Source organism: Ceratina calcarata, unplaced genomic scaffold (genome assembly GCF_001652005.2).
Source record: "Ceratina calcarata isolate Rehan_Ccalc_2016 unplaced genomic scaffold, ASM165200v1 scaffold379.2, whole genome shotgun sequence".
Lineage (NCBI taxonomy): Eukaryota > Metazoa > Arthropoda > Insecta > Hymenoptera > Apidae > Ceratina > Ceratina calcarata.
Genome location: NW_017161115.1, coordinates 91,327 through 110,703, shown reverse-complemented (window position 1 = coordinate 110,703; position 19,377 = coordinate 91,327). Strand labels below are relative to the sequence as shown.

The following is a 19,377-nucleotide window of genomic DNA, read 5'->3' as shown; positions in this document are numbered from 1 at the left end:
CGAAAAAATTTTATACTGAAGTTTTAGGCATTGACGTCCTCTACAAGAAAGATTTTATGCATTTTTCTTCTATCTTCGATATTTAACGAGTTAACTATGATTAATCGGCATTTTATGGGTTCCAGCAAAATCCGGTCATTCCATCGTCGAAACAGCGAACTTTTGGCCAAAAATTTCGTTCTTCCTTAATAACTCCTAAACCGTTGGTTCTACGGGAAATTTGCATACGACCTTTCTTGTAGAGGACGACGAGATCTACAATTTCTATATAACAGTTCTTCGCTAGCATCAATATTTAACGAGTTATTGACGAAAACCGAAAAAACAGTTTTTTGCAAATTACTCGTGAAGTATTGAAGCTAGCATATAACTTTTATATGGAAATTGTAGATCTCGTCGTCCTCTACAAGAAAGGTCGTATGCAATTTTCCCGTATCTCCATCGGTTTAGGAATTATTGGCGAAAAACGAAAATTTTGCAAAATCTGAAGGGGTACCCTTGAAAAAATCTCGGAAAAATTGAAAATTTTTTTTTTCGCGTAATATCGATAAATGGTTTGAATAAAAATTGTAGGTACTACTATTATCTATAAGAAAGGTCGTATACAATTTTCTCCTGTCTCGAATACTTCAGGAGCAATCGATTCATTATTTCGTTTATCGCCAATTATTTCTTAACGCGTGGAATGAGAAGGAAATTACATAGAGCCTTTTATGTACCTGGAAACTATTCAGCATCGACGAGTGTTTTGCTTTCTATTTCTCATTCCGGTGGCAATGTATTCTGAGCATTGTAAAAAATTGCCGACTTTTTCATGTGACGTAAAGTCCCATAAGACTCCCACTGTTTAGTAGTCGTAGTCCCTCCTTGGTAGTAGTAGTAGTACTGGTAGGTTCCCCGCGTGGAAAAAGAATTTAAAAAGGTTCGGAGGTATAGAGTTTGTAGTGAAGAGGAGTACAAGGGATCGCTTTGAGTCGGTCATCGGATGACTCACGAACGAGGGAAAGAAACTGTCCGCCTCCAACCGGCTCCTGCATTCCTCCTCGATTGTCCCAATTTAAAAGAGCGCATTCCTCCCGCGAACCTTACTGTTACTGCCGCGCGTCGCTTTAAAACTCGGCCGCAGTTCCTTTCTAATCTACGAGCATTAATACTATCTACTTCAATTTTATTGTAGCTCGGCACTCTTGTGCTACGTTGAAGCCTTAATCATCCCGTGCATCGTTCTCGGAAGAGGGCTTCCTATTTCTCGCGGATTTTCACATGTGGCGACCACGCGAAGGCTTCCTAGCCCTCTCGATCAGTCGACAAAAACGTGATCACGCGGCTGGAGGTCTACTCGAACGGACCTCCTCCGTGTTACGCTTTTAGTCTAATCTAGTAGAGGAGAAGCAGGAGGCTATCCAATAGGTACTTAGAGTATTCGAATTAATAATACCGTCGTACGTGGCCTGGTTCATTAGGCCTCGATTAAAAGCATAGGAACGTTTACGGATCCTATTTCTTTAAACATCAGATCGAATGACTTGATTCCGAGCTGGTCGTCGAGTTTATCAATCCGATCACAGTGCTTCTAAATGCATTTTACTGATAACGATACCTTCGTGTTGTCTTCTCAATAAAATCCCTATTGTTTGTTTCTGGTGACACGCGCGTGACTCGTACAACCCGAGACTTCGATCCTGATTAGTCGTCGAGTTTTTTTATTTATTTATTTAACTTTATTTATATTTATTAACTATATTATTTATTTAGGTGGCAGCGTTTGATAAAATAAAAGTAGTAGTACTGGTAGGTTCCCCGCGTGGAAAAAGAATTTAAAAAGGTTCGGAGGTATAGAGTTTGTAGTGAAGAGGAGTACAAGGGATCGCTTTGAGTCGGTCATCGGATGACTCACGAACGAGGGAAAGAAACTGTCCGCCTCCAACCGGCTCCTGCATTCCTCCTCGATTGTCCCAATTTAAAAGAGCGCATTCCTCCCGCGAACCTTACTGTTACTGCCGCGCGTCGCTTTAAAACTCGGCCGCAGTTCCTTTCTAATCTACGAGCATTAATACTATCTACTTCAATTTTATTGTAGCTCGGCACTCTTGTGCTACGTTGAAGCCTTAATCATCCCGTGCATCGTTCTCGGAAGAGGGCTTCCTATTTCTCGCGGATTTTCACATGTGGCGACCACGCGAAGGCTTCCTAGCCCTCTCGATCAGTCGACAAAAACGTGATCACGCGGCTGGAGGTCTACTCGAACGGACCTCCTCCGTGTTACGCTTTTAGTCTAATCTAGTAGAGGAGAAGCAGGAGGCTATCCAATAGGTACTTAGAGTATTCGAATTAATAATACCGTCGTACGTGGCCTGGTTCATTAGGCCTCGATTAAAAGCATAGGAACGTTTACGGATCCTATTTCTTTAAACATCAGATCGAATGACTTGATTCCGAGCTGGTCGTCGAGTTTATCAATCCGATCACAGTGCTTCTAAATGCATTTTACTGATAACGATACCTTCGTGTTGTCTTCTCAATAAAATCCCTATTGTTTGTTTCTGGTGACACGCGCGTGACTCGTACAACCCGAGACTTCGATCCTGATTAGTCGTCGAGTTTTTTTATTTATTTATTTAACTTTATTTATATTTATTAACTATATTATTTATTTAGGTGGCAGCGTTTGATAAAATAACAAGAAGGTATTTTTCGCGATCAACCGGTGATCCATGGGTGACGCACGGGTGTTTCAGTTAAACAGGATGACTACGGGGAAAGCCTGGAGGGCGTTATCCCGGCCGCGCGTGACTTTCTTCCTCTCTGAATGAATTCTCACGATTAAAAACTAATTACTCGTTTGTTGCATAGAAGGCAAGCGCGTTCGGTCGCAGCCGCGTCGCGGCCGCAATCAACGGGCGGAAACCGAGAGAAAAACTAGCATTTTACCACGGTAATGCTGCTCGATGTTATTACGATCTCTCTCGCAACTTGTACGATCCCAGAATGGGGCGAAATAATATTCTATCTAGCGCGGCTTTGTACGGGCGCGCGCGTTCACGCTCGAAGGATTCGTGAAAAATGCACGTTTCTTTATTACACGACGCATCGCGCGTCGGAAAACTCGCGTTGTGAAAAATACGGCCCGATTGTTCCCAGTTGCCAGAGCGTAAGAACAAGAAAAACTTGATCGCCGAGTCGAAACATAATATTACGAGTTCCCGTCCTTTCGAGAGGCGCGAAGGAAAAGCTGGGAAAATCCTCGTGAACGATTATAATATGTGTACACCCGTGACAATTACCGCGTTGAAGAATGCGCGGGGAGAAGAATTGAATAGAATCGAGGTAAAGCCTTGCATATTCCGCGCGAACGATGCTAGGGTATTTACATAACTAGTTCGCATCATCGACGCCCATTTCGGGCGACCACTGTTCTAATCGATCCTCGTGCCTTTTACGCGGGACCGTCGCGATTTTCCTATTCCCAGTTCGCCCGTTTCCTCGCGCTACTCGAGCTTCGACAGTATCGTTGATCATCGTCGGATATCAGCGTGTCGATACCGTCTCGTCGTTATCGCGAGATAAGCGCGTCGATGAAAAATTCTAATTTATCAAATCAAACCATGACATCGTCACGCGTTCGTGACGGCGCGCGGCGTTAACGTGGATATTTTTCATTCCTTGAACATAATAATTCAGATTATCTTTGGATATACAAGAGCTTGTTTATCGATTTCATTAGAACATGCTGAATATGAATTTTCATCAGATGATGCAAAAGATGATTAAATATTAACAAGTTTGAAATAACATTTTCATTGACATTATTACATGGAAATTGATTTGTAGAATTCTATTAAAATTTCATTATCTATTATGTAATTTTCTATCAGATTTTTTGATAGAAATTCCTGAAATTAATCCTCGGTATTTGTAACGCGGTACATAACGCGCGGGGACTGACAATCAGATTAGGTAACTACGTTTTACTTTCATACGATCACGTGTACGATCCGCAGGTGGATCCGACGTCGACGACGACGTCGACGACGACGACACAGGTGATGGTTCTGCGGTTGCACGCATCGCGAACATTCCCACAACAGAAGGCGTATAAAAGTCGTCTTACTGGTTTAGTACCTGCGACTTTGGTCGCTTCTTTGGCATGTTCGCTGACCACGAGAGAGAATCCGATACCTGAACTGGATAATACGGCTCGCGTTGGATAATAATACGCTCGTTCTTAATCCAAACGTTAAAGCCTGCTCGAACAATTCTGAGAATTTTCGCACGGTGTGATCTCGATGAAAAGAGCCAACGCGAGGAGTGGGCCGGCACCCGAGGTTCAGCTTCAGTGAAAACTAATCGGGGATCGTTTCACGGCCGCGATCGATCCGCGACGGAGGGACGACGATGCACGGAATCTACGGAACGCGGCGGGCCACGGGTCCCATCGAGTGGCTCGCCAAATATCTTTCGTCTCATCGTGTTAGATTATTCCAGGCACGAAAATGCCGCCGATGACTTGCCAGTGAATTTTTATCGAGACTCGCATAGGTCAAATTCTACACCTGCGCGCGTTCACTTCTTTAACAATGGAAAACCGCCCATTCACTGAAACACGTATTAAGTATACGCATTTCGTACGATTCAGTTTAAAGAATGATTCACGCTCACTACGTACTCCACGTTGCTCCTTTCTCTATTGCACGTTTATGTGCCATAGTAGAATTCGTTTTTTATACAGATTCACTCGAGATCTTTAATCATAATTATGTAATACATCATAGAACAAATCTTATAATGAGTTCATACACAACGTATAAAATTGATTGATCAAATCATTAAACAAGAAATTATTCTCTATGACATTTCTTATTGACTTGAAAATATCCTACATTTCAATGTATTCATTCATGTTCCCAGAACGTCGCGTTTTATACGTTTTAAGGCTCGTGAAACGGGGGGCGAGGGGGGGAGGGTGTATATTAAGAAGTTACCGTTTCCTTCTCATAATCGTGAACGACGCGGTGGGAGTACGAAACCCACGGGACGCGGTCTAAATGCGTAGGCGTGTGCTCGCGTGGAACGTACGCGCGTTAGTGGGAAGGGCCGTAGACGTTTCTAATTAGCCGTCCTACTTCGAGTTACTCCGGTTATAACGCGAAAAATCTAACTCCTATCGCTGCTTAAAGCTTCCGGCTTACCGAGAGGCTTAAGAATAGCAGCGAGCGCTCGCAGACTCGAGCTGCGGAAGTCTGTACAGCGTGGGTTAATAGGAATGTTGGTTTAAAATATATATAGCGAACTTGTTAGGAAACATTTAAAAACTGTGTTAGAATCTGAAAAATTAATTAATTCAATATATTCTATTAAATAAAATGCTTTGATAGATTCCTTAATTTTATAATAATTAATTATTTCATATGATCGTTCTTATTGATTAATTCTGTGTAAAATTATTCTGTACGCCTTAAATGACCTAACTTGACAATCTCTGATGTTTGTTTTCCTAGAATGAAGAGATGATCGCAAGCTTACCGATACACAGTGGCGGCGGTGGCGGAGGAGGCAGCAGCGGAGGGCCGAGTAGTCGCGTGGCTCGAGGACTGGCCCTTCACAGGTCGAACTCCAGCCTGGAGCTTCCTCACAGTCCGGATCCGGCGTCTCGCGTTCCGGACACTCCCCTCAGAAGGGAGTATGGATCCCATGGTGGGTTCTCGTTCATCGGAAATCAGGAAACCGGAAATTGTGGTTGCTAGAGTCTTGGTTTCAATTTTAGGTAGCATCGACGTGGTAGCCCAGTCGGGATCGGTCGGGGAGAACCTGTTTGCGAAGCATCAGGATTTGAGGCCTGGGGTGCCTTCGTCGGCGGATCAACGGAATTCCGTCGGCGTTGAGTACCTGAGACGCGTAGCGGATGGTCAGGCCGTTGACGTGGACGAGGTTGTCTGCGATACGACGGGTAACTCGAGTCCGAAGCTGCGATTGAAGCTGCACAGGTTGTGGGGCGCCAAGACGACGCCGTCTAGGCCGATGGAGGAGAGCTGCTCGAGTCCCGTCGTCTCGGCCGATGTCGAGGAGAGGCATAGGAGACGGGCGTTCGCGCACTACGATTGCCAATCTCTGACGGCGAATCTTGGCTATGCAGCTAAGCTTAGGGGCATTTTACTAGCGAGGAGAAGAAACACGGCGACCGGCGCTTCGGCCGCGAGTTCGTTCAGAGCATCTACCCCTGATGAGACGCCGGAAGAAGACGCAGGAGATGGGAAAGGTATTTTATATGTTACAGAAAACGAATCGATTCGAATCGAATAATGTCATAGCAATAGAAATAATAATCGAGTAATCAAATCACATGTGTAGGTAACGATTTACTGGAATCGTGCCCTTTCTTCCGAAACGAGATCGGAGGGGAGGGTGAACGGGAAGTGGGCCTCACTCGGTGCTCCCAAGGCAACGGGGTTCACAGACCCTCCCTATCGTACGGAGTCGCGGTTTTGGAACCGGCCCCCGGTGAAACATCGTGGAAGCATACTTGTCCCCTGCAGAAACGACCGCTTCCCATCGAAAGCGTCGACGAAGGCGCTCATTATTACAGACGATATTTTCTCGGTAAGCAGTGAAACGCGAAGCCATTCATTTCCGTATGACGTGGCTTGCCAGGAATTCTGATTCAATGTTTTTTATTGTATTTCATAACGTAAGATAAAACCTGATATGCTACGTTCATTCTATTTTTTTTTATTTAGGCCGAGAACATCAAAATTGGTTCGGCATGGACGAGCAGCTAGGTCCGGTCGCTATCAGTATTCGAAAAGATACGAATCAATATAGGATAATAATTCGCACCTCGGAATTATTGACGCTCCGTGGTTCTGTGCCAGAGGAGGCTCTCGGCGGTATCAGGCCACAGGGCCGGCTCCCGACCAGAGAATTGTTGGAATTGGTCGCGCCAGAGGTTCAACTTGGCTGTCTCCGATTAGGTACTCCCGCTGCCGAAGAAGCTCTGGCCAGACTGGATGAACAAGGACTCTCCAGTAGATACAAGGTCGGCGTTCTCTACTGTAGGTCTGGTCAGAGAACCGAAGAGGAAATGTACAACAATCAGCACGCCGGGCCTGCTTTTCTCGAGTTTCTCGACACCATTGGTAAAAAAATTAAAAAACACGCCGTTCGATTAATGGACTTTGAGATTATATGAGGAACGTTATTTTTTTGCAACAGGCCAAAGAATAAGACTGCGAGGGTTCGACGGTTACAAGGCTGGTTTAGACACGAGGACCGATTCGACGGGTACTCACGCGGTCTCTGCGACACATCGAGGATCGGAAGTCACTTTTCACGTGTCCACGATGTTACCGTTCACGCCGAACAACAGGCAACAGCTGCTCAGGAAGAGGCACATCGGAAACGACATAGTGACCATCGTCTTTCAGGTAACGTAAAGCGAATGTCTACCTTCGAACTCAAGAAAAGCAAATCGTGACGACGATATCTCTACGACAGGAGCCTGGCGCATTACCCTTCAGTCCGCGGAGGATACGCTCTCAGTTTCAGCACGTATTCATCGTGGTCAGAGCCATCGATCCGTGTTCCGACAACACACGGTACAGCATCGCGGTCTCTAGAAGCAAGGAGGTACCGATTTTCGGACCGCCCGTACCACCGGGCGCTACGTTCAACAAGGGAAAAGCATTCGCCGACTTCATCTTGGCGAAAGTAATAAACGCGGAAAACGCGGCGCACAGGTAAGACTCTCGACATAATCATAATTTATACTACGTAAATACATGTATTAATGAACGATTATCATAGATCTGAAAAGTTCGCGACCATGGCAACCAGGACGAGGCAAGAGTACTTGAAGGACCTCGCTAGTAATTATTCTTCCACTACTGTGGTCGACACCGGACAAAAATTTTGTAAGTCTACCTCATTTTGTTTCTTAAACCTCGTCCGGATTGAAGAAAACGATTATCCACAGGCTTTACGAATACGACCCGCGTTATATTAGTAATTCATATTCATTTTCGAACAGCTATGCTGTCGTTCAGCAGCAAGAAGAAGACGGCGGTGCGACCGAGACTATCTTGCGACGCGTCGCAACGCGGTGCGATATGCTGGCAAGTGATATTGGAGGACAGCAATCAGAATACAGACTGCTACTTAGGCATAAGCGTAGACACGATCGTCCTGATCGAGGAACATTCCAGGCAAATCGTATTTGCCACTGCTTGCGTAAGCGTACTCGGTTGGCACGCGCAGACAAACAGGTACTTGGTCTATTCTATTCGAATCTATTTATTGTCCAAATTAAATACCCGTTTTAACTTTTTTGCAATCATTTCCAGCTTGAGATTGTACTATCATCAGGGAGAATGTATCACGATCCACGTGCGCGGTGATTACGGAGAAAGGGACGAGCTGATGGAGATAGTGGCTCGTCTGCGTGCCGTGACTACGGGAGCGCCCGCGACTGAGCTTTCCTTGAAGAGGAACAGCCTTGGACAGCTAGGTTTCCACGTGCAGCCGGACGGAGTGGTGACCCAGGTCGAAAGTATGGGACTCTCCTGGCAAGCGGGTTTGAGACAAGGTTCCAGACTCGTCGAAATTTGCAAGGTGGCCGTGTCTACCTTGAGCCACGATCAGATGGTAGACTTACTGAAGACGAGCGCTCAGGTCACTGTCACCGTAATACCACCGAACAACGATAGCAACGCCAGAAGGTACATACATTGTAATCGATCTCTCAAATTTGCTAGAGTCTCTTCTTACAATATTTTTTATATCTCGTTTTCGTTAATTTTTCAGAGGTTGCACGCTGCAGAATTGTCAGTACTTGTCGAACAGCTACGAAGGGGATTACGAGAACGTCACGAGTCCCGACAACCCACCCGGTCAGCAAACCGCGATGTCTCATCAGAGACGATACGAGAGATCGTTCAGTCCGCCCCGATCGAGCAACAGTTCCGGTTATGGAACGGGATCTAGTTCTAGGTCGTTCAACGACCCGCGGTTCCCTATGGAGGGCACGATGACGAGCAGCAGCAGCGGGCACAGCAGCAACGATGATCGCTGGTAAGAGGGCAACGCTCGGACGTCGTCGGACGTCGATCGTTCCTCGCATTATTCATAAGATAAACGCTTTCCAAAGCTAGACATTTTTGTGGCACGAGCAGGTACGAGTTATTGGAGCCACAGGATCAGGAGGGTAACGGTGGCGGTACTCCTCCGCCTCCGCTGCCAGCGAGGCAGTCCTATCAGATGATCAAGTCTAGCTCTCAGAAGAAGGAGAAGGAGTCGCATTACGCCAGCGCGAAGCAATTCGCGGAGAACTCGAAGCATCACGGGCAGCACGATCATTACGCGAAAGAGAGCAACTACGTGTCGCCAAAGTCTCTACAGGAGAGCGCGAGACATGAGAATTATCAGAGGCACGTGGAGAATACTCACCGGGGCCAAGATCACGTTCCATCGAATTACGTGAAGCTACAGAAAGAGAAGTACGAGATCAAGCAGGAAAATCTCTACGCGTCACAAAGGGAATTGCATAAGAACGTCGAGGGACACTACGTTTCTCATCAAAAACTGACCACCTCCAACTCGTTGCCGTTGCCGCAGAACGCGACTTACAGTCTCCCAAAGTCCGGAAGTAACAATAACGTCGGTAGATGCAACGACCACGAGTATGACTACGAATACGAATACGATTACGAGGGGAAACCGGAAAGAAATTCCAAGTACCAGCCACAAGAGGAGAAGATCTTGGATCGTGCAACATGTAAATACGAGCCGGACGCGAGAGGCCATGAGAAGAGAACGATCAACTACGAGTACGCCGAGGAAGTATACGAGAGGAGGAACAGCAAGTACGATATGGATATGGCGAAGTACGACATCGAGTGTCAACAGCAGGTGAATGAGAGGAAACACGCGGACACTGCGGAACAGAATCGGGAATCGATCAGGTACGAACTGCCGCACGACTTCAAAGTCGGCGAGAAAGTCACTTGTTTGAAGACTACCATCACTGAGAGGCCCGTTCCTCATAAGATAAACGTCGAGTATCGTCAAACGAAAGATTACACCGCGAGTCTACCGCCGGAAGTGAGAATTGGAGACGCGGGAGTCAACTGCCCGGAAGTAGGGATGCTGCCGAGCGAGGACGAATTGTCGAACGGATCTGGAAGCGTGTCACCTAGGCTGAGAAGAGTGAACAAGCACAGGACTGGAAATCTGACTCCTTCCAGCGGTAGCTCGAGGAACCAAAGCCCCAGACCGAAAACGGGAGTAAGAAACTCTCACAGGAACTCGGCGAATCTGACCTCAAGTACGCTTCAAGAGGATCTTATGAAGCTGATCAATCCTGATTATATTGCTGATGATGATCAGATAACGAACAACAACGTTCCTGTGACCGGGAACACATTGATCGGTAATCAAAATGCGAACAAGATTAACAACAATATACTCGAGATTCAGAACAGATGTAGATCGAGAGAGAATCTGTGTGGTAATGGCGGGAACGCGTTGACCGTTCTACCTGCGAACGGGCAAGAAAACGGAAATGGGAACGGGTCGGAAGTGATCCTGACGATGGCCAGGCCGGCCACGGTGATCTCGAACGCGAGCACCGCGTCGAGTCCTGCGCCGAGCGAGAACAAACTCTCAAAGGAAGAGAGGTAAGCTCGCTTCACTATTCTATTCGTAGTGCACACTTTTACGATTAGAGTATATTGTATGTGCATGTCTCTTAGATTGTCACCGCGCGTTACCAAACCTCCGCATTCGATTTCCAAAGCGCCGAACAACTCGTCTTCCGTCAAAGACCCGAAAAATCTTAACGACACGGACGTGGATCGTTGGCAGAATCACCACATCGATCCTCGATCGAAGCAGCACGGGCAAGAATGGTCCGACGACAGACTTATCGATGGATGCAATACCATTGCGTACGTTCACTGTCATCGGGTTCTGCACAACCGTCGATTAAGGATGTATTGGCTATACGGTCAATCCCAAAAGTTTATGCACTTTAGAAACGCATTTTTTAAAAAGAAATCAGACTTCGGAAGAACATTGCTAATAATAAACAACAAAAAAAATTTTCGATATTTCCGAGATTTTTCCAAGGGGATTTTTCCAATTTGTAAAAAACTGTTTTTTCGTTTATCGTCAATAACTCGTAAACTATTGACACTAGCAAAAAACTTTTATACAGAAATTGTAGATCTCGTCATCCTCTACAAGAAAGGTCCTATGCAATTTTCTCGTATCTCCAAGAGTTTAAGAGTTATTGAGGAAAAACGAAATTTTTTTGCCAAAAGTTCGCCGTTTCGACGCTGGGATGGTCGGATTTTGTCAACATCAATAAAATGCCAAATAATCGTACTTAACTCATTAAATATCGAAATTAGAAGAAGACTACACTATTTTTAATTATAGGAAATGCGTTTTTCTAAGGCACATAAATTTTTGGGATTAACTGTATAACCAATACATTTTAATGAATTATCCGAACAGTTACCTAGAAGTTCGTTGCACGCATAGGATCCGACCAACGACGAGTTCTCTTGTTTCAGAAATTCCGTACTACAGTCTCATTTATCGACCCTCGAGCAGCGAGTGGCCAGAGAAACGCGTCGGAGGCTTTCCCTGGAGGACGAGGTGCGTCGCCTGCGAGACGAAAATCGTCGCCTTCAGGACGAGAGCCACGCGGCCGCGCAGCAACTTCGCCGCTTCACCGAATGGTTCTTTCAAACGATAGATCATCAGTAATTAACCGTACCGTTTATTTTGCTTATTTCATTCGACGATCGTGCCAGAATCCAGAAATCGTGATCGTCCATCTGCGCGGTAAGAACAGTATTAATTTCACACTTCGTACGTCGACCGTGTATTTTAAAGAATAAGATGCGAACCGACGGTATCTCGAGGCGGCTCGCGCCTATGTTTTTGTATACGTAGACACTGTTTTGTATCATAAAGATTGGTATAGTTGTAAAGATACGATGTAAGTTACCATCGCGTAGCTGATCGTTGACGATGCGCATCGTTAAAGATAGCACGTCGATCACCTTCGTCGATTATCTTTTAATTCGAAAAGGACCAAATATTACTATATAGTTGCTTAAGAATCACCTTAATTCTAATTCATTCGTAATTTATTACGTGTTCTTTGTATTGTTAATTAATTAGATTAAGAGTTAAGCGAAACGGCAGGGATCATTTCGTGCGTGCGTCGAGTCGTTCCTCCGCGCACGAAACGCAATGCCGATGGTTCGCCTCGACCGATTTCAAGTCGTTACTGTGAGGCTTACGCGTTCGTTAATCGCAAGAATTATTTTATTTTATTTTATTCGTAAACCATACACGCATTACGTCGATGAAAAACTTTGTAAATTGATAAAATGAGTCGATAATAAAATGAGATGCACACCACAGGGATGCGAAACGTTTTTATTTCATCTAACTAAACGCCAAACAACGAAGAGACGAGAGTCGACGATGTAACGAGAGACAAGGGGAGACGCTGGCAAAGGACGGAGGAGAGATTCAAATAATACCGGGACGCCTAGAATAAAATAGTTTATTGTAATCCACAGAAAAAAAACAAGACATTTCCAGGATGTCTGAAAACTCACTGTCCTGTATCGATTAACAATAGCAGCGGTTACACACTCTTTCCTGCGTCGCGTCGGGACCAACGTAAACGCGCACACGCGCGCATTTCTATCTGGTGAATGTTATGTAGAACGTCGAGGTGAACGATACAGAATATTCGACCATATAAACTACGGTAAAATTCTTTTTACGATACTCCGCTCTTTTAAAGAGCCTGTAACAGATTCTGTTTTATTTAGTTTCTTTAATATGTATGTATATACATGCATATCTATGATTCATATCGGAATACCCGTCTGTCTGAGGGAGGAGGGGAAAACCTTAAAACTGCGATCATCGCACGATAATACGTTACCGTGCGTCTATGCGTGTGAAAAGGTGCAACGATCATCGCACGACGAAGCGACGAGTCGCGACGTCTCTATACATTTTTATATCGAGTTCTCTTTAAATTCGTCGATGCGCTTGGATACGCGACGCGTTCGAGCACTTAACAGGCACAACTTGAAATCTCACTACAAATCTCACGCACCCACATACACGGACGCACGCATTCTTCAGCATCAATAGTAGCTCCCGATCGATGAAACGCGTCGCAAACGCTTTCAGAGACGATGAGAGAACCAGTGTTCGCTACCGGGATCGATAAGATCCACCGATTTGTTCGTTTAAGTACATGAGAACGTATGCATATGCGATTAGTTCAATTTAACGATCTCGCGTTTAAGAGCCGACTTCGTTTCGCGTAACACCTTCCACGTTTTTCCCTCCCTTCCTATCTACTTGTTTGTGAACTCGTTGGTAAAAGCGGATATACTCGACGACGAGGAGAACGGTCTTCGAGACCATAATTCATCGTCATATGGCACTAGGTATCGCTTTGCAGAGAAACGTGAGGTCGTGTTAATAATAATTGTCCTAAGAAAGCAGAGAGAAGAGTTGAATTGTTCGAATATGTATTGAAGCGGAGGGAAAATTCATGGAAAATGTACCGGAAGGACGAAACGCGGACAGAGGCGGAACGTTGTTCGGTACGCGAAGCATCCTAAATTTCGCCGCTGTCCTCTCCCTTCCGTCTTCCGCGTAAAGTATTATTACTTGCTTCGAACACGCGATGACCGTTACCGTGACACCGAAACGGATATTGCAAACTTTGATCCCTAAACGTTCGAACATTACGAATAATATTTCGAAGATAAAGAGATGCACACCTCTGCGCATACCATAGCTAATACAAAAATACTGTTCTGTTGCACCATTTCATCTCCTACTACTCTTATTAGTTTTACGCATAATTATCCCTGTAGTCTTTTAAAACGCTCCTTCGTCGCTTTCGAGAAAACGAGGAAAAAAAGAACTGATGAAAAAGAAAGAAAATACTGATTACCGCATGGTCTAACTGTGAATGAAACGTGAGAGTTTTCCTCTGACAACCGTTCCGTTCTGCAATTTCTCTTTTCGACTCGCTTCTGTTCCCCAACAAAATATTTCGCAAACGCCAACGACAACACGTAAAATGACACGATGACACTTCGCAACGTTTGAAAACGTAAATAGAAATTGAATCGATTCAATCAGGAAGCTGATTCTTATCCCTACTTGGAAAATAGTACATGCGATGGTAAAAATCAGCCTCGTACGAGCGTGCGAGGACTACGTATACATTATACATAAACGCGCGTGTTTACTCTCCTTCACACGATTTGCCCTGTCTCGTGACAAACGCGGGGAGAAACGCGACGATACAATTTTCGCAAAGAAGTAGGTCGCCGCGATGCCGTAACGTGCCGCATATCCAGGGGAGAGAAATACGTCGACGATGAATCGTCGGTATTTATAAAAACGTTATAGAAGACGTGATATGCGAACGATACGGGCAAGACGAACTGTTACTTTATATCCACGTTTATCGTTTTCTTTTTCCTCTGTCTTTCACACACTCCTTTCCTTTCGCTCTCGTTCTCTCTCTCCCTTTACTCGTTCCTGTAGCGGTTTAAATAATTACAATACAGCTACACGGAGCGATAAACGTCCCTCATAAAATCCTATCGACGCAAGCCATTCGTTTATTCACTACGATTATTAACTGTATAATCATGTATGTATATATATATATATATATATAGATTTATGTATAGTATATATTCAGCATCACAGTAAGATAGCGCCCTTCATTCATTTAAGTGATCGTCGATCAGCTCGGACTATTTATATTCATTCCTGTCAACAATATATTCTACAACAACCCGTCTAAACACTCTTGGATAATTCCCTTTAGCATCAGTATCGATGCATCTCGCCGCGTACCGCGCACCCGCGGTAATAGACTCGTAGGCGAGGACGTACGTGTCGAACAAGTAAAAATTGTAAAAGCCGGTCCGATGCCGGCGCGTATCGATAACTTTGCGAAATACTACTGTCAGAGTCGAAACGAAGCGGATAAAAGCAACGCGATACAGAAGAAAGGAACCGCAATTAAAAGCAAGATGAAAACGCGTACGGCATGCAGGTGTAGAAGAGAAACCAGTCATTAATGCCTCGTCGTTAAAGCCCTGATGCGTATGCAAATGAACGGTGGCGCGTGCTTATACGTTACGTATCTCGGAAGAAAGAAGTTACATATTATGTATTTTGTACGTTCGCGCGACGCTGCGCGAAAACGTCGAGGAACTCAGTACGTAAATGTAATGTATACGTACAGTTTTTCGTTCCAGTGGTCGAAACTTAACGAGCTATCATCTCGCATACTGTGACACACATCATACAGAAACGTGCACCGTCCAATACTGTCTACTAATAGTAAGTTTCGGTGGACTGTCACTACGTTCGATCTCTGTTCTACCTATCGAGCGACGAAAGAGGATACAGTTCTAAAAAAACAGATAGTACTTACGGCTACTTCGAAAAAATAAATAGTTATAAAAATAAGCGAGCATTTGTATGCTTAAAATACCTTAGGTAAAAACTTAATTAGTTTGCACCACGCGCGTACGGAGTGGAATGTGTGGTCTCTCTTACTAGATCGTTAAAAGCGTATATCTAACAAAAGTTTAACTATCGTGTAATGTAAAAAACGTTAACGACAACTTGTTAATTGTAATTCGAAGTGCGACAGTTCGATAAAAAAACGCGTGAGTCAATAAATAAGAGTGCAACAAGAGTTAGAAATAGGATAAAAAGCGAGATCGAGACTGATCGATTCGCTTGACGACCATGTCCGATCGTCGAGTAGAATAAATAACTGTTGAAAATCTGGTCTCCTCGCGAAAATACATTAGGTACTTAGTTCGATTCGTTTCACTATCCCTTCTCAACCCCATCATTTCCCTACCGATCCGTATTATAATATATATAATTCATAACTTACATAATCCACTGCTGAAGAGAAGACTTTTACTCGTGAAAACACGAAACGCGTTCACGATTTCGAGACGTTTAAAGTAAAAGTGGGTGATAATATTTTTGTACTTTTATACAAACATTTTCGCGTCTAATCGTTATTTATACTTAACAACGGGAACGCGACCGTATTCTTGTCACGTAAAGATTCGCACGACAGCAGAACGATCAGGAATCATTTCGCGAAACGAGCATGCATGAGAATCATCGAAAAGAACGGAAAAATGCGAAGCGTGACAAGCTCGGATGAAAAAAAATCAAATTCGTATCGCGAACGGAAAGAAACCATGAGGGGAAAATTGAGATTCGAATCGCGTATGCGCGTGCCACGGACCCCATTCAGAAAAATTTATCCAGTGGCACTGCGACTGTTAATTCAATACTTTACGATACCGAAGCGTCGGTCAAAACTCTTGTACTATTCGCGACGCGTCCTCTTGGGACGTTGATTGACTCCGATGTCATCGGTACCGCGAGACTTTTTACCAATTTGTACCTGGCTCTGTGCGGTCAGCTGCAACGAAATCGCGTGCGTGTTCAACTTCTCAGCCAACAGCAAATCCTTCAGACCCTTCATCTTGTGACTGTACAGCGTTATTCTCGGTCTCTCGTGCTCGGAGTCAGTCTCTACTTCGGGATCGAGGTTCTCCTGAGACGTCGAAGGTGCAGGAGGCAAAGCTCCATCCGGTGGTGCAACAAACGGTTCCCCGCCGCCTTGTAACAAATAATCTCTGTTAAGTATCTTCTCGCTGCACGCGGCCGTCAACGCCTGAATACTCGGATGCATAGGTGCCGGGTTCGGAGGAACTTTCGACTCCAAACTCTTGATCAGGTCGCGCGCCGCGTTACCCCTTTCTTTAGTTTTACAGTAATTATTGTTATTATTATTATTTAATGCTTCTTCCGGACTTGTTTCTCTTTTATGTGATTTTTCCTCTTCTTGCTTCGAGTCCGCATCGTAACAATCGATGATCACTTGAGCGCGAATACTGGCGTCGAATTTTGAAATGGTGTTTACCAACGGTCGTGCCCATCCTATGTGTAAGACGGGCGTGTTCGCTCCCTCCTCCCACTGGCAAATGCCGTCATAAAACCTCAACAAATAGGCGAAACAACGAGACTGCTTCAACAAACGTTCGTCCGCTCGCACCGTGTGCGGTATCAATTCGTTAGCTATCTCTAACAATTCTTTATATATCTCTCCGTCATCTCTCGTATAGTCATACCTATTGCACGTTACAAGACAAATTATTTTCATTCCCAACTGAAAAATTTCCAATTTACTGCGTCAGAATTGTACTTACTTTCTCAGAACATCTGCTCCGTCCGCCCACGATGCCAACGCGTTGGCATGTAAACCGTGTCTGTACAAATAACCGCCCTGGTAGGTGTACGGGTACACGTGAGCGTTCCCGTAATATTTTCTCGCCGATCGTATGGCCTCTTGAAATAGATCTATCGCAGGTGGTCTACCCGGAGTAGGTGCCGCTTCCTCGAGATCTCCAAGATTACCAAGCGCCATCGGATATTTAGCAAGATGGCCTAAATCGTATAACAGCCACAGTAGCTCCTGTTGGAGTAAAGCTACTTCTGCGGCATCTGCTGTTGCGCTTAAGCTGGGGTTTATAGCAGATACAATAGTAGCGACTTCCATGGCTCTAGTACAGACAACAGCTTGTCCGTTCACGTACAACCATGAACGGGATGCTACTCCAGGCTCGACAGGCTGACCACGTTTATCCTCGTTTCCCTTTCCTAGGAACAGACAAATAATTCAGTTATATTTTTTATTAAATAAATTCCAAAGAGCTGTAGTTACTTACCGTGCCAAGTAACTTCCGCGGTTTCAGTTCCGTTTTCTCCGTACACGACCCAAGCGTGGTCTTCGGACATAGCGAGATGCACGTCTTTAAATCCCAACACTTGGCACCCGGCGACCACGGCGAAGGCCACGCCGAAGCAATCCAGTTTGTTCGCTGTGAGGTAGCTGTAGAGACTTTGTAAGTGAGCGCGATCTTTGTAGTAGCTTCTGGTGAGAGAGTTCCATATCACGTCGGAAACTTTCTTGACGAGCTCTCTGGTCGCGTATTTGGTGTCGTAAACGGTGAGGTCGACCGCGCCCTTGATCACGGCGTGAAATTTCGTGTAAAGGGCCTCGGCGATGTGAAACTCGACGGCCGGCAGTTTCGGCTCATCGTAAACAGTGTTCTCCTGCGACGCAAATGTCCGGTTACAGGTTAGGGAGTTCTCCACCGCGCCGACGAGGATCGAGAGTAAAGCCAGGTCCGGTTCCGAGCTGTTTTCCAACTGATTTTGGAAGATGCTCACGATCGAGGAGATGCTCTGAATAGGAAATAGAGCTTTGTCCTCGTCTCGAAAACCCGCCATGTCGTGACTGGCTGGGTACACACACGAGATCGAGACGGTGATCTTCTTTCTATACCACGAGTGTCATTCTGTTTTACATTTATCTTGACAGAAACTCACGACGAAATTACGTGATCCGCTCGGGTTTTAATTTATTGAACAACGACGCACGCTAGCCGATGCCGATTCTCCCGTTTTCGAGGGAAAACTCTCACATTTCCGCATCGGAAAATTTCCGCACCATAATCGTGTATCAACCAGCGGCGCGCCGCCACTAGAACTGCCTGCCTGCCTGGCCCTGCCGATTTGCAAAATTGGTCGAAACTGCCTTTCCGTTTCGGAACATCGTGGAGTGTACATATATCGTGAACAAATTGTGAACGAAACTTCTTTGCACGTGCATCAAAATATTCGAACATTAGTCAAAAGTTATAAATCATAAAAAATGTCGCAACTGATAGTAAAAAATTTACCTAAGAGCGTAAATAATAATACGTACTAAATCAGAATGGGTAACGAATATAATTTTGCAATGAAACCTCGTGGGTTACAGATACGAAGTTGAGAGAACTCTTCAGTCAAAAAGGTTTAGTGACCGACGTACAAGTAAAATATACGAAAGATGGCAAATTTAGAAGATTTGCCTTCATCGGGTTTAAAACAGAAGAACAACCTGCGGCGGCTAAAGAATATTATGGTCTTGGAATGGGCTCAAGCCTGCTCAAGCCGAAGACGGCGTGGAACCAGGGGTCTCGGAATTTATCCCTCGGCCGGAAAGTGGGGACGACGCGACCATCGTGGGGACCAATAGTTGGTGGGGGTATGCAGTGACTTTCACGGTAGCGAACGCGCTTGAGCACGCATGAGGGGAATAGTAGTAGGGATCGAAATACGGGCGAAAAACAGGGGAAGCGAGCCGTGCGGGATAAATTCCGAGACCCCTGCGTGGAACATATCAGAAAGCGAACCGCGAAACACTTTTACTAAGGTATGTACTGTATG

General features: G+C 45.1%; 3 protein-coding genes across 7 annotated transcripts in view; 2 read left to right on the top strand and 1 right to left on the bottom strand.

Moving 5' to 3' along the window:
* The window catches only part of LOC108625924 (signal-induced proliferation-associated 1-like protein 1), a 25,306-nt gene extending 12,876 nt beyond the window's left edge, over positions 1-12,430 (top strand). Inside the window, exons 2-14 of one of the 3 annotated variants that reach the window (XM_026814374.1) lie at positions 5,499-5,694; positions 5,765-6,256; positions 6,343-6,597; positions 6,735-7,133; positions 7,210-7,421; positions 7,492-7,733; positions 7,801-7,907; positions 8,024-8,258; positions 8,337-8,711; positions 8,797-9,063; positions 9,165-10,667; positions 10,743-10,937; positions 11,568-12,430. In XM_026814374.1, coding sequence (XP_026670175.1) covers positions 5,508-5,694; positions 5,765-6,256; positions 6,343-6,597; positions 6,735-7,133; positions 7,210-7,421; positions 7,492-7,733; positions 7,801-7,907; positions 8,024-8,258; positions 8,337-8,711; positions 8,797-9,063; positions 9,165-10,667; positions 10,743-10,937; positions 11,568-11,763 — 4,665 coding nt within the window. In that variant the 5' untranslated portion in view covers positions 5,499-5,507 and the 3' untranslated portion in view covers positions 11,764-12,430. Of the gene's footprint in view, positions 1-5,498; positions 5,695-5,764; positions 6,257-6,342; positions 6,598-6,734; positions 7,134-7,209; positions 7,422-7,491; positions 7,734-7,800; positions 7,908-8,023; positions 8,259-8,336; positions 8,712-8,796; positions 9,064-9,164; positions 10,668-10,742; positions 10,938-11,567 lie in introns of those variants that run through there. The other 2 variants (XM_018026290.2, XM_026814375.1) reach the window with 2 other exon arrangements.
* A 128-nt stretch (positions 12,431-12,558) lies between these two features.
* Positions 12,559-18,679, bottom strand: Mnn1 (menin 1). Its single transcript, XM_018026284.2, has 3 exons — positions 17,832-18,679; positions 17,313-17,763; positions 12,559-17,234 (listed from the first exon to the last, which is right to left on the bottom strand). Exons 1-3 carry the CDS (start codon positions 18,394-18,396, stop codon positions 16,427-16,429), a joined length of 1,824 nt encoding a protein of 607 aa, XP_017881773.1. The 5' UTR covers positions 18,397-18,679; the 3' UTR covers positions 12,559-16,426.
* A 62-nt stretch (positions 18,680-18,741) lies between these two features.
* The window catches only part of LOC108625886 (ADP-ribosylation factor-like protein 2), a 3,815-nt gene continuing 3,179 nt past the window's right edge, over positions 18,742-19,377 (top strand). For 2 of the 3 annotated variants that reach the window (XM_018026216.2, XM_026814378.1), the window contains exon 1: positions 19,015-19,363. The gene's annotated coding sequence lies outside the window, so the exon portion shown is untranslated. Of the gene's footprint in view, positions 18,857-18,928; positions 19,364-19,377 lie in introns of those variants that run through there. The other variant, XM_026814376.1, reaches the window with a different exon arrangement.

Excerpts from the sequence above, each read along its gene's own strand:
- Mnn1 (XM_018026284.2), bottom strand. The coding sequence starts at position 18,396 with ATGGCGGGTTTTCGAGACGAGGACAAAGCTCTATTTCCTATTCAGAGC. Across the intron at positions 17,764-17,831 it reads CGCGGAAGTTACTTGGCACG|GAAAGGGAAACGAGGATAAA; the intron begins GTAAGTAACTAC and ends GTCTGTTCCTAG. Across the intron at positions 17,235-17,312 it reads GGAGCAGATGTTCTGAGAAA|GTATGACTATACGAGAGATG; the intron begins GTAAGTACAATT and ends AACGTGCAATAG.